The sequence below is a fragment of the Cebus imitator genome, unplaced genomic scaffold (genome assembly GCF_001604975.1).
Source record: "Cebus imitator isolate Cc_AM_T3 unplaced genomic scaffold, Cebus_imitator-1.0 Scaffold157, whole genome shotgun sequence".
NCBI lineage: Eukaryota > Metazoa > Chordata > Mammalia > Primates > Cebidae > Cebus > Cebus imitator.
In genome coordinates this window covers 6,090-21,234 of record NW_016107472.1, presented here as the reverse complement: position 1 = coordinate 21,234, position 15,145 = coordinate 6,090, and the positions used below count along the sequence as shown (strand labels likewise).

Here is a 15,145-nt window from a genome sequence, read left to right as displayed (position 1 = left end):
ACTGCAACCTCCGCCTCCTGGGTTCAAGCAATTGTCCTGCCTCAGCCTCCCGAGCAGCTGGGACTACAGGCATGCGCCACCATGCCCAGCTAATGTTTTGTATTTTTAGTAGAGATGGGGTTTCACCATGTTGACCAGGATGGTCTCGATCTCTTGACCTCGTGATCCAACCGCCTTGGCCTCCCAAAGTGCTGGGATTACAGGCGTGAGCCACCGCGCCCGGCCTCTTGTAAATTGTTTAAGGATAGGCCCTATAGTACATTTTGAAAACCTCTCAACACACCTGGCATACACTGCTCCTACAAACCAAGGACTAAGAGCTTCACAAGTGTTTGCCTTACAAGTGCGTGAATAAATGAATGAATATCCAGCAAACACTGAAGTTTGCTGTTGTCTTAACTATCCTTTTTCACCTACACTAGCCCAAAACACACATGAACAAACATGTGCCCACAATTATGCCAAAAAGTGTTTCTTTACCCAATTTAAGACATTAACTGCTGAGAAGATATAATGTTGAAATAAAATTTATTATACAAAATCAACTTTTTCAAGAAGCTTTTACAGTATACAACTGTCCTATGCAATGAGCAAAACCATCTTTTATTCTCCTGGTTCCCCTAAATCATTGTGACATTATGACTCTTTAGATCAGAATTCTTACATCTCAATTTTTTAAAAGCTTTTTATTCTCATGATTCCTATAAATTCATATTCAGTTTTCATTTATATAGAGCCAATTGGTCAAACTAGAAGACAGACAGTAAATCCAAAACCAAATGAACAAATTCTTCACTAGTTTTAACTTTTCATTGTTGCTTTTAAACAAAAAATCATTGGTCAAGTTTTCTCAAAACAGTCTGGAGATGACCAAACATAGGAATAAAATGAGATGCAAAAAAAGAAACAAATCCAAGGGGAAGACGTTACGGGCAAGGTAGGGCAGATGATCTTTTAGGACCTTGCTTTATTGGGATAAAACAGAAATGAACAGTAAAGTACCCTGGTCAGATAAGAAAATTTTTGGATGAGAAACTCCAGATGAAGGGATAGCACTATCATTAGGCACAGTCATTTGTCAGTATCTGTTTTCTTGTTGAGAAGCTACTTTAGAGGCTACTGTACCATTTTTCTCTCTCTCTTCCTCTTAAATGGCCACTGGGCCTGTTCAGGAGGGGTATTGTGAATACCCAGCTACAGCCAGAGACACAAAGCTTGGCAGGTTTCTCTCTGAGAACTATGGTCCCCAAGAATGGCAGCTCCCGCAGGCAAGAAGCTGGTAACCACACAAAGCCTGGCGGTCCATGAGTGGCCTTTGGTGGACAATTTAAAAGTGACAATCTCCCTGACACATCTTCCTGGCTCAATTAGGCTATGTAAAAGTTTTTCAAATAAATAGAGATATGCTAAAATATAAATGATATTACCTAAATTCCTGACTGTAAGCATTACTCAGAGGATCTTATGGAACTTGAAACACAGGTATAGATAGATACATGAAGTCGAAAGCATCCTCTTGAATTCTAAGTAGTAGAGAGAATCCAGCCCTCTTCTCCACCTTTTGGTTTCTGGGATGCGAGTGGGGAGGGAGAGTGTTGAAGGCAGTCACATGGGCACAGATTTATTTTACACAGACTCCCATAGGTGTTGTTTCAGAGTGTTTCCAAGCTTTACAACCCGAAGCCAGAAAGATTTTTACTTTGGAGGTACATTTTATGAAAAATGTGTTCTTAGCTTATTTCTTGAGTGATGAACTCTCTACTGGGTGGAGGGCTTCAGAGATACAGTTTTGGCACAATGCATGCATCGGGCAGTCACCAAAGTTCTTTTACCACCAGCTAAGCATCTATGAGCAAGTACATCACTTAACCACAAGGAGAGTTACTTGCCTCCTGAGTTTGAACTTCACCAGTGATTCTCAAATCTTGGTATGTATAGGAGCGTTTATTTAAAAATGAAGATTTATGGACCAAAGAGCCAAAGATTCTGACTCAGTCGGTATAATAAGAAGGATTCAGAAATCTACATCTTTAATGAATATCCCACTGTGCGCTACACTTTGAGAATCTCTGGTCTAATTGATTTGGAAGATCACTTCCAGCACTAACATTCTAACATTCTGTGAATTTGTCCTTTCTTTAGCAACCAGTCTCAGATAGCCTGGCACTCCCTCGATGTCCATCTGCCGTGTGGGAACAATGGTACACAGGGAGCAGGAGCACCAACATCTACTCTAGGCAGCATAGGAAAGACGATAGGGCCAGTTGGGTTGTTGTTCCTTCACTGGGGTAAAAACTAACATCCTTGTCTCTGACACCCAGGTGACAGGTGGAGTCTGGAATTTCAGCCGCATTTGCTGCGATGTTTTTGTCACCCTGGATGTCATGATGTGTACAGCCAGCATCCTGAATCTCTGTGCCATCAGCATAGACAGGTAGGGTTGCAATTCCCCCTCCAGGTGGCCCAAAAGCTGGGGAAGTGGGGAGAGACAGGTTTTGCATTTGAGGGTACTGGGGTAACCTCCAAGTAGAACTTGACGCGGGAACATTTTCTTTCTTTTTCTTTTAAAGTATGGTTTGCAGGTGAGAAGAAACCCCTGCGACAGCAGGGAAATAATGACCCTATAAGCTTCCCTAGCCTTTCTTCTCCTCCAACTCCCTGAGAAGGATTCTGGCGCTGCTTTTCCACCATCCTTTGGGGGCTTTATTGCTTTCTACTAGGAATGCAAGGAGGGGGGCAGAAGGAGGAAAAGTGAGCTGACTGGGGTTCGTAGGAAATTCTGTTATTGTTTTGTTTGTTTTTGTTGAAGGGAGAGATAGAGAGAAAGTGGGGGGGCAGGTATAGGGATAATTTTTGAGGGCGAGAGGGGAGAGAAGTGAGGGAGAAGGGCAATTTTAGAAAGCATGGACATGATCTATATGTCTCTCTTATAGAGCTTAGAAAAGGAAGTAAAGAATAGTATGTTATTTAAAATTACATCTTGTTTGCTGGGATGAATTGCTATGATTTTGACTCCTCTCTCTGTGTGTGCCGCCTGAGTAGCATTGCTTTCTATCCCTGAGGGCACTTGGACTCACCACCCTTGCTCTGGGTCCCTCTGTTTCTCCCTTTCCCTCTCCTTTTGCCTTCCTCTCTTCTTTCCCCTTTCCTCTCCCTGAGCCTTAGATTTGTCATGGCTCCCCAGGACATCGCCAGCCCCACTGAGAGCCCTGGGGAAAGGAGGTCACATTTAAGCCTATGGCCCTTGACACCCATCAAGAGCCACCTCCTTTTCCTCCTCTGAGTTCTCTCCTTCCCACTTCCCCTTCCACATTTTCCGCCCCAATAATATCATCCATCCACCTCATAGCTCCACAGGTGACCCCAAATAAGATCTGCCATTTATTGAGAATCTATCACATTGTGCCAAGCTTTGACACACATTAACTCATTTCATTTTCACAATTCTTAGGTACTGTCATTATCTTCAATTTCCAACTTCTTAGAGTACTTAAGAAATTTGACAAGACCACACCACTAGCACAGGGCCACACAGGATTAGAATTCATGTCTATTTGACTTGAAGTAAATAATCTCAAGCTTTGTGCTAACCTCCCTAAATCTCCAACTGCATTTATGCCTTCTCCCCTGAGTTCCAGATCACATTACTGCCTGGATATTCCACTTGTTCCTCTTATGCCAGTTGTTAAAAACCAAACCATTAAAGCACCAAATCATCTTGACATGGTGATCTCTTCTTGACAGCATCTTTCTCCTGGAATCTTGTGTGTTGTTTGACTCCTTTCTCTTCCTAATCTTTCATATTCAAGAGGTTGGTGTTTATAGACCCTATGTTTGCCTTTTTTTCAGATTTTTCTCTGCTTTGTCTTTCTTGCTGCCTCCTACTTATTTGAAGATCCTATGACCCCTTACCTAAATTCTGCTGCACTTTCTAACTGGTCCTTCATATCACTGACAAAATTGTTTCCCCAGAAGTAAAGCCCCAGTGGCCATTCCCCCACTCAAAACCCCTCAGTGTCACCTGGGCTTACTGAATGCAAGTTAGAATTACCTCCACAGCCTGGCATTCAATGTTTTCCACAATATGGCCTCAAGCACTCCTTCCTTCCTTCCTTCCTTCCTTCCTTTTTTCCCTCCTTCCTTCTTTCCTTCGTTCCTGCTTTCCTTCCTTTCTTTCTTCCTTTTATCCTTTCCCTTTTTCTCTCTCTTTCTCTCTCTCTTTCTCTTTCTTTCTTTCATTCTCTCTCTCTCTTTCTTTCTTTCTTGTTGTTTTGAGTCAGAATCTTGCTCTGTCTGGAGTGCAGTGGTACAGTTTCAGCTCCCTGCAAACTCCGCCTCCCAGGTTCAAGCAGTTCTCCATCCTCTGCCTCCTGAGTATCTGGAGTTACAGGCACCCACCAGCCTGTCTGGCTAATTTTTCCATTTTTAGTAGAGATGGGTTTTCACCATGTTGGCCAGGCTGTTTTCAAACTCCTGGCCTTAAACAATCCACCTGCTTCGGCCTCCCAAATTGCTGGGATTACAGGAGCGAGCCACCATGCCCAGCCTCAATCCCTTTTCATCTCTTCCCAGGTCACCCCATATCCTCATGCTCTAAGATCACAATGGTCCTCTTTTCCATAAAGCCCTTTCACAGTCCCGCAGTCTGATTCAGTCACCCTTGAACCCTCATAATGCTTTCTATGCTTTCTCTGTCACTATGTTGTGGCGTCTCCAGCCCGCCTTTTCTAGAGGTCCTAGCACAGGCCCCCTCAATGGCCCAGTGTTTTGCCCTCTATAGCAACAGCCTCGCACTTCCTTTTATGTGCCGAAACGGGAATTTTGAAGAATAATAAAAAAATGAATATGAAAACGCTTTCCTCTGGTGATCCTGCAAGCCAATCAGCCAACTGGATGATTTTTTATTTATATCACTTGGTTGGCTATCCAACTGAGAGGAAAACTAAAGAACATGTCCACAATGCTGCAAATAATACCATTAAAGAGTGTGCTTAAAATAGAGGGATCCAAGTGCAGTAGCATGTGCCTGTAATCCCAGCTACTTGGGAGGCTAAGGTGGGAGGATTGCTTGAGGTCAGGAGTTTGAGGCCAGCCTGGACAGCATAGCAAGTCCTCATCTCTGCAACAACAACAACAAACTATAGGAATATAACTGCATCATTCTGTGAACATACTGATATAACATTGAACTATACACTTTGAGTGGATGAATTGTGTGGTATGTGAGTCATATTTTAACAGAGCTGTGTAAAAAAGTGAAGAGTTGGGGATTTTACAATATTTTTAGCTCTAACAGCTAAGTCTTTTGTGTAATTTCTAGACATTTAGTACACATTTTCAGGAATACATTATTTACAGACGTGGAGGACTGCAGCTGGTTTGCTTCATCATCACCTCCCCAAAGCCTTCTATAAGACCTAGCTCCTGATCACCTGCGACCCTCTCTGCTATGCCCATTATAGAGCCTTGAACAAAGAGTGTTTCAGCTGAATTCAGTGGTCCCTGCTTGGAGGTAGCCAACGTTTATACCATAAAGTAGGCACTTTCGGAAAGGACATGAGCGAATGGGAGAGAGTTTGCTTTGTGAGGAGGGGGAAGAACCGTAGAAGGAAGAGCCTCCTCAGCACTCCTAGTTCCTGAGTCTCCTCTCTTCCCTCTTGAGAATGTGCCTATACACTTCACCCACACGTATTCACAGGCACTTAGGGCTGTGGATGAGATTGTGAAGGTTGTGCCCTCCGCAAGGGCGTGGGAATGAAATTCAGCCATCACTCCTTCTTCCAAGCCTAGAGTTGCCCAGGAGAGGTGCCTTTCTCTAATGTGCACAAGAGCACCATTTTGCCGGCAGCAGCCATGCTTAACACACACTTCCAGTTTTTACCACTTACAACGCAACCAACAAGAGTAACTTTGAATTGACTTCTGTCCCATATGGGAAAACTCCGAGAATATACAGCACTTACCTACCCGAAGGGACCAGACACACCTTAGCTCCCAAGCAAAAAGGAAGCTCCCTTCTTGGTTCATATTTCTATATGAGCCAATGAACCCTCACCAAAACTCAAAATGGAGCCCCCTCCTATTCTAGAAATGAAAACAGGCCTTGGAAAAGCTGGATTCATTATTCTTCACAGCAGTTTGCAGTACATAGCATTAAATTCTGTTCGTGGGATGACAAATAGCTGGTCAATTCACTAAAAATGCAGTCATTCACACAGATCTTTGGTCTTCACACAATGCCAGTCACCAATCTGACAAACTTAACCAAATGGATTCAGTATTTTTTGGTCATGAAGCCCTGGTCTGTAATAACAGTGTGGAAAGAGATACGAAAGAAAAGGAAATGATAAAAGGGTTTTTGAAAGCAAGTAATACTATTGTCATTAGATTCTTAGGCATAGCTCTGATGCTTGGATTAATGCTGCCTTTTCTTTTTTAAAAAGCAGAGTGGGAAGTCCTCTGAGCACAAGCCCCCACTCCTTTAGCTCCCTGCCTCCCCAGGGGGCCAGCCCCCCTCCCATCTCATCCTGGGTCCAAGCTAACTCAGGGAGAGGGCTGAGAATGTGTCAGAAGAGGAGGACACAACCAAGTGGTGAGAATTAGAGTCCTCCGAGAGGAGCCCAGGAATAATGCAGCCAAATTCATTCACCAGGGAGTTCTTTAAGTGGCTCTCAAATGGCACCCATCACACAGGCAAGCCTCCGCGTCTTTGCAGCGAGCACAATAGGTACCAGATGAGTCACAGGCACCTTGGATTTTTAGTTTGCATCTAAATAAGCACTTTATATTTGCAAAAGGCTTTCCAGTGATTTGCAAAAAGCTTTCTCCTTCAACAATTCCAGGAGGGGAGTGCACAGAACTAAAGATTTATTGAGCCCCCTGTCTGACCAAATAAAAGGTGGTGAAAAGCAGCCCTCACAGAACCCTGGGGCTCATTAAACCCAGGCGGGGAGTTAGAGTCAGGCCTTCCCACCCAGGCTGGCCTCTTTCCTCCTGGACTGCTAGCTTCCTAAAGAGCAACACTTGTCAGTTCACACACACACACGCACACATACACACACACACACGTGCGCACGCACACACACACACACACACACACACACACCTCCCACCCTGGGACAGGGCTCTGAGATAGAAATCAAATTCTGTGAGGTACTGAGACCCTCAGTAAGTGGCAAGCCATATAGATCCCGCTCAAAGAACCAGAAGCCAGATGGGGCATCGCAGTTATCTCATTTGAGGAGAAATGCTAACCACTTGCCTGAAGTCCTGCAGCCTCTTAGCACACGTGTGGGACTAGAAATGGAATCTCCTGACTTTCCACCAGCACTCTATTACAATAAGTGATACCTTCATTGATGAAGGTGAGGATGGGGCACCAAGGCAGGGGCTTCTGGCCACGCTGGCCGCTCATCTTTAGAGATGCAATTTTCTTGGACTAAATGAGACACATTTCCTATGTCTTCAATGCCCTGGCTGTCTTCTGTGCTAATGCTAACTTACATGAGTCTGGAAGCAACAACAATAAAAATAGCTACAATTTATTTAGCATGTACTGTGTGCCAGACACTAAGAGCTCTTCATTCATTATTGCTAACCCTCATGACAACCCAGAGAGAGAGAGAGATGTATTATCTTCACTATATAAATAAAGGTGCTGAGACTAGAATGGGTGGGTGAGTTTGCCAAGATCACGCAATTAGCTGGTACAAGAGGAAGGACTGAGGCAGCCTCTGTCTACCACAGCACACTGCCTCTCTCAAAGATGGTGAGCTGCGAGTCTGGCTCTGGGATCCTAGCTACAGAGTCGCAATGCCTGGCTAAAAATCCAGGTGCTACAGTTTAATAGCAATGTGACCTTGGGCAAGTCAATTAACCCCTCAGAGCCTCAGTTCCCTTATCTGTTTAGTGTAGATAATAGCAAATACCTCAAAGGCTTGTTAGGAGGATTAAATGAAATAATATTTGTAAAGCACTTCAAATAGTGCCTGTCACATCGAAAGTGTTATGTACTTTTTTGGTGGATAAATAAACAAATGAAATGTTCCCTGATAATCGGGAGTAAGGGGAAGACAACCTTAAACTCACTGATATGAACAATCACTGATCCCTTGAGCTAGCACAGTAATAATGACACCAATAACAATACTGGCTTTTGAAAGTTTAGTATTCATCACTAGGCACTGTGATCAAAAACAAATGTCTACAGAGATAAACATTCAATATTCATTACAGACTTTTCAGGCAGGAATTATTATCCCCATTGCACAGATGAGAAAATTGAGTCTTAGAAAAAGCAAACCATTGGCCCATGGCCACACAGTTCAGTGGCAGAGCAGGGATTCAGTGCTGATCGGTCGGTTTCTCAAGCCCACAGACTTAATCACCATGCACACTGCCAGGGTTGGGGTCCGCGGTGTCATCCACACCAGAAACGGCCCAGGGAGCTAAGAGCTCAGACACAAGGGGAGGGGCCCTGGCTCAGGGGCTGCAGGGGCGGCGCGCACAGTGCGAGGCTGGCGGCCCGGGCCCTGGAGTACCGCGGTGAGCGCAGCGGCCAGATGTTCAGAGGCGGCCCTGGGCCAAGCCTCTCTTTCTCACGGCCAAGCCCAGCCCAGCCTTCCGGGTGCTTTGGCGGGGCCCTTGCCCGCGGTCGGTCACGTGCGTTCGCTCCGAGAGGAAATCAGAGGCTAAGCGGTCGGCCGGGGTGGGAATGCAGGGTGCCTGCAGGGCCCCAGAAACCTGGGCGCGGGGCTTTCCCTCTCTGCCTCCCCACAGAGCCTGGAGAGCCCCCAGGTGAGCAGTGAACTTCTGACCCCAGCCGAGCTGGCAGAGTTCTTGCTGCATTATAGTGCCCTCCGATGGCCAATTCCGGGACAGCCTCGATGTCGAAGTCAGCTTATGGCAAGCGGGGGACCTCATTTATTCTAACAGTTTAATCGTGTTTTAAAAAGAGTAAGAAAAAAATTAATGTAACAGTGTTAAAATGTAGTCTCGTCTCTCACTTCTTATCCACGTGAACAAAAAACCTTTGTCACAAAATTTCCCCTAATGCAGACTTTCTCAAAACCTGTCTGATCACAAGGTGTGCTCGCTTGTTAAAAATACACATTTCCCTTCTCACTGATGTGGGAGCTGAGCTATGAGGATGCGAAGGCATAAGAATGGTACAATGGACTTTAAGGACTTGGGGGAAAAAGTTGGGGGGAGTGAGGGATAAAAGACTACAAATATGGTACAGTGTACACTGCTCCCGTGATGGGGGCACCAGGATCTCACGAATCACCATAGAGAACTTACTCATGTAACCAAATACTACCTGTATGTACCCCAGTAACTTATAGAAAAGTAAAATTAAATAATTTTTAAAAAGAAGAAACAAAAATACACATTTCTGGGTTCTACTCCAGAAGTACTAAACCAAAATCTTCAGAAACTGAGCCTGATATTCTGCATTTTAACAGGACCCCCAGGCAATTAACAGAATCGAGCTAATTGAGGAAACTCAGCTGTGGGCCCTTGCAGTGCTTTGCAAGTGCAAACCACCCTTGCCATGCTGACTTCGCTGAGGAAGCCCTTGTCCCCCCACAACAACTCAGAGACCTGCCGATGCCTTGAGAGGGAGGAGGGCACTCATGAGAAACACACCTCAGAGGTGGGAGACCTGGCTCTGCCAGAATTTGCTGCAGAACCTTGGGTTCATAATTAACATCCTTGAGTCTCTGCTTCCTTCTTTATGGGATAGAGCCAGCGTTTCCTACACTTGCTGACTCACTTCATTAATGGAGCCTCCAAGGAGTTGCTGAACATTATAGCATATTTTAAAAGTATACAACTCATAGTGGTCTGCTGAAGCCAGCTTATCATGGCCAGTAAGAGCTAATTGACAAATGTTAGAAACTTTTTGAGTCGGTTATTAAAGCTTTGGTGGTATCTTAAAATGGGCCATGGCGGGAGCATTTACACCACAGAAATTGGCAAATATTACAAATTCGGGCTTTTTTAAAGCTACAGAGCCTATTGTTAGCCATTTACCAGCACCCCACTAAACACACAGGAGGGTCAGGCTCTTTTACGTCACAGGACATTCTGCAAGTGGCAGGCCTGGAGAAAGTGAGTTACCGCATTCCTTCCCCTCGCTGTTCTGTCATGGCAACAGCAGGACTCAAGGCTCAACCCCTCCTCCAAGGTGCCCATAGCTACCACTGACAGCTAGCCCTTGTAGACATACTGGACTGGAAGCCCAGCAGAGTCTAAAGCCCTGAGGAGAGTCAGAGGCCTGGAGAAACACCAGCTGCTACTTGACCTGCTCTTGTATCAACCAAGGAGGGGATTCAAGAGAGGACTTGCACCAGATGAAGGGAATTAGGTTGTTGTAGCCTCCCGAGGAGTGGGTGGCAGGATCTTAATTTGACCTTATTCAATTTTTCCCTTTTGAGAAAGAAGCCAACTTTGTCGTACATCATGGTGTCAAGGCCAAGTCCTGCAGAGTTTACCTTCATCTCAGAACTCACAGCTGACTGTAATCTGCTCTTTGGGGAATACAGATGTTACCACTCTACAAGATGCACACGAGGCAGATTCGGGGAGTGCTGGCCCGAAGGAGCAGGGCACACACAGGAGGGGCATCAGGAAGCCTTGCCCAATCCCCTCTACCCCAGCATCTGTCCTTCCTTTCCTTAATCCCAGGCCTTGAGGTACACAAGTGTTAAGGAGGCTCCAGGTTCCCTGGAAACTGATAAGACAAAAAATGTTGAGCCATAGGTAGATCCACCTATATACCTCAGATCACTAAGCCTGGCCAGGATTAGAAGGGAAGGAGGCCTTCCCCTCTTATGGGAAAGGCCTTCATGACCGATGAGGCAGTCAGTTAACAGTTCCTTATTACTTTCTTTGTACAGAGATCTATTAAGAGCAACAAGGTTATAAGATGATTTGATCCTCAAGTAACTTAAATCATATGGGGCTCTCACCAGCCATGAAGCAAATTCAATCATGGAGCAAGACAGCTGTGTGCAGGAAGGCACACTGTAACTGATTTGCATGCAAGTGCTAAGAGTTCATAGTTAGAGTACTCTGTACAATGGAAAGGACTGGGAAGGTGGCTAGAGAGATCACCTGAGATTAAGGGAGGGCAAGACTGAGTTGCCCAGGGAGGGAGAAGAAATGATTAATTGAACAAAGATGCCAGTCTCTGACTATTGAAGAGTGCTCATCACCAGGCCTGTTTGGCTGGAGCTATGAGTGAGTGTCAGGGACCAGTGGGAGGTCAGATTGGCAACGTAAGTTGAGGTCATGTTGGAGAAGGCTGAGCTTGGTTTATGGGTGAAAGAGGAGCCATGAAAAGTGTATTCATTTTCTATTGCTGTGAAACACATTATCACATATTTAGAAGCTTGAACTGTACCCATTTTTATCCTGCAGGGTCTGTAGGTCAGAACCCTGTGCACAGTGTAGGTAGGTTCTCTTCTCAGGATCTCACAGGGCTGAAATCAAGGTGTAGACTGGGCTGTGTTCTCATCTAGAGCTTGGGATCCTTTTTCACACTCATTCAGGTTGTTAGGGGTATTCAGTTCCTTGCAGTTGCAGGACTGAGGCCCCTACTTTCTAGCTGGCTGTCAACCAATGCAATTCTCAGCTCCCGTAAGCCTTTTGTCATCTCCTAAAAAATGACCCTCTCCAAAACACGGCAGTTTGCTCCTTCAAGGCCAAGAGAATAATTTCTCAGTCCCCTTTAAGGGCTCACCTAATTAGGTCAGGCCCAGTCAAGATAATCTCCCGTTTGATTAGCTCAGCCACAACTGATCGGTAATCAAGTCACAGAAGTGATATTACATTATAGTCAGAGATTCAGCCTACACTCAACGGAGGGGATTACACAACGCAGAAATCTTGGGGCTATTCTAGAGTCCTGCCTATCTCAGATCATTTTCAGCTGGGGAGATGAGGCGACATGATGAAATTTATTTTTGAAACCTCGCAGCAGGAGCTCAACGAGGAGACTGTAGCCATGACAGAAATCAGGTAGCAGGAAAGGAATAGGTGGATAAATAAATAGGGAAGATATACAATGGACAAATTTACAGGACCTGGAATGTTCCTTCCGCATCTGACCTCATGGCTGGCCCTCTCTCATACCACTCACTTCCCTGCCCACTCTGTGTTAGTTTTACCTCCTCCCTGGTTCTCTAACACATCACCCAGCTTATTTCTTTCATGATACTCTTCATTTTATATTACTATATTTGTTTCCTTTTTATTGTCCATTCACTCCACTAGACTCTAAGCTCGAACAGAACAGGGACAATGTGTCTTTTGCACACCTCTGAATGTCTGGAATTGGGCCTGGCATATAGTTGAGGCTCAATAAATATTGAATAAAGGTTAAATAAATAAGTGAGCAAATTATATGAAAGGATCCAGGGAGATTCAAAAGGTCTGAGTATCGGGTCTGGATGTCTTGAAGAAAGGCATAACATGGAATCAGATTAAGAGGTTTGGGGAGTTGGGGAGATCTGTTTTAGACATCTTGAGTTTGAGGTGACTATTGTGCAGCTAAGTCCTACGGGCAGCTGGAAATGCATGTGAGGAATGGACACAAAAAAAGCCACAACCATAGTGGTTGTTCCAATCCTAGTAAGGAACTGGGCTTTGACCACGAAAAAGAATGAAAACTGGATTTTAAAATAAGCCTCCATTGGACATTTCTCATTTATATTTTTAAAACATCTACTGCTTAGAGGAGCTGTCGCCATGAAGGTTATAATTTGTATTAGGACACAGCAGAGGGTAAACAACCTCTTTGGGTACTGTTCTATCATTGCCTGAAAACCTGCGGGAGGCGGTGAAGGCACGCAGCCCAGCACCCAGAGTGTTGGGAGTGAAGGTAGGGCCGGTTATGCTGGGCGATCAGGCAGAACCGGGAAAGCAGATCTCCAGCAACGCAGTGGCGCTGTGTTAATCTTTTTATTTTTCTCTTTCTCTGTTCATCTCCCTCAATAAGTTCTTCATTTATCTTATCTCAACCTTTCTGCTTTTCTCTCTTCCTCTAGCTAAATCATATTTCTCATGCCTTATGTATCAACCTGATTATTTCTCTACTAACTTCTTTCATCTGGTCTTTTGAAAAGTTCCCCTCACTAGACTTCGTGGCTCATGCCTGTAATCCCAACACTTTGGGAGGCGGAGGCCGGAGAGTCGCTTGAGCCCAAGGGTTTGAGACCAGCCTGGGCAACAAAGTAAGACCCTATCTCTACAAATAAAATAAAATAAAATAAAATAATTAGCCAGGCATGGCGGCACAGGCATATAATCCCAGATACTCGGGAAGCTGAGGTAGGAGGCTCTGATCCCAGGAGTTGAGTTGCAGTGAACGGTGATCACACCACTGCACTTCGGCCTGGGTAACAGAGTGAGACCCTGTCTCCAAAAAAAATAAGAGAAGTACCCCATTCCATCTCACCATACCTATCCCCTCTCCCTTTGCTTTTTCAGGTACACTGCAGTGGTCATGCCTGTTCACTACCAGCATGGCACGGGACAGAACTCCTGTCGGCGCGTGGCCCTCATGATCACGGCCGTCTGGGTACTGGCCTTTGCTGTGTCCTGCCCTCTCCTGTTTGGCTTCAATACCACAGGTAATGATGATGGCTTCACTTCTAGCATCAGTACGATTCACAGCACACCTGAATGTCTGGCTGTGAGTTGTGCTCAGCCTTGAAATTTCTGACCCCGGGTCAGCATACTTTGCAATTAAAGGAGAATGCCAGAGAATGCAAAGCTTTGGCCTTTGTTTGTTATAAATAAAATATAAATAAAACCTCATCAATTATTGGCACAGGGGGTAAAGTTCTGCCCCAATTAATGAAAAGTCTGGCTCATCTTTATTTCAAAAAAATGTCATTGTATTCATTTGCAGAAACGTACCAGTTGAAAAAACCAAGATACATATTAATAATTCAGGCAAGTTCTGCTAATGAAAAGACAACAATTCATAACAGACCTACTATAAGAATTTTATAATGCAAAATAACACATTATAAAAGTCTTATAGTAGGATATATATTTCCAACTTTTTACTCAATAAGAATAATTTCTGATACTTTAGAACTAACCAGTATACTTTTGCAAATTGCTGGAGTGTGTATTTTCTATTTTTAATATAAAAATTCTGGATATGATGGTTGGCACATGGTACATCGATAGGATGGACAGATGGATGGATGGATGGATAGACGGATGAATAGATGGATAATGTATATACCTGAAATGCTCAGAATTTTAAGTGTAGGACACCAATACCTCAGATGAATCAGTGCCTTCCATGTTGGTACCATGTCCATCTTTTAGCCTCAGTAATTTTTTCTCTTTTTTTCTTTTTTTTGAGACCAAGTCTCATTCTGTTGCCCAGACTGAAGTGCAATGGCATGATCTCAGCTCACTGCAACCTCCACCTCCCGGGTTCAAGCACTTCTCCTGCCTCAGCCTCCCTGGTAGCTGGGATTATAGGGATCTGCCACCACCTCCAACTAATTTTTGTATTTTTGATAGAGACAGGGTTTCATCACGTTGGCCAGGCTGGTCTCAAACTCCTATCTCAAGTGATCGGCCCGCCTCAGCCTCCCAAAGTGCCGGATTACAAGTGTGAACCACTGCACTCAGTAATTTCATGTGTGAAATGAAAGATATTAACACACATAGTAACGTGATGGGTATTGACAATATACACTGAGTGCTAAGAGAAACCTGCTTGATTAGTGTTCCAGTGGTCATCTGGATTTCTTATTTTGTCCATTTGAATTGATTTCATTCAACGCCTATATGCCAGGTTTGTAAATTTCTATATGTATGTACTAGTCACATGGCCACATGCTTGTGTGTATGCAGATATTATGTCTAACATATTATGTATAAATACAGGCAAATCCTAACTTTAAGTAATCTTCCAAGTGTCATTTGCTGGACAATGACTTAGAAGTCAAAATACATTTAGGAAGATAGGCATAGGCTTTGGAGTCAGTAAAATCTAAGTCCAAACTCTAAACCAAAGTCCAGTTTTACTAGCTGTCTCTCCTAAACAAGTTACTTAACTTCTCTGAGTTCAGTTTCCTCACTGGTAAATGTGGGATAAAATTACAGTGGAGCA

General features: G+C 44.4%; 1 protein-coding gene across 2 annotated transcripts in view; it reads left to right on the top strand.

Annotated features, from left to right (window-relative positions):
- LOC108314574 (D(3) dopamine receptor-like) overlaps positions 1–13,825 on the top strand; it is a 30,970-nt gene extending 17,145 nt beyond the window's left edge. For both annotated transcript variants that reach the window (XM_017543515.2, XM_017543514.2), the window contains 2 exons: positions 2,322–2,434; positions 13,495–13,825. In XM_017543515.2, coding sequence (XP_017399004.1) covers positions 2,322–2,434; positions 13,495–13,720 — 339 coding nt within the window. In that variant the 3' untranslated portion in view covers positions 13,721–13,825. The remainder of the gene's footprint in view (positions 1–2,321; positions 2,435–13,494) is intronic.
- The last annotated feature ends 1,320 nt before the right edge of the window (positions 13,826–15,145 follow it).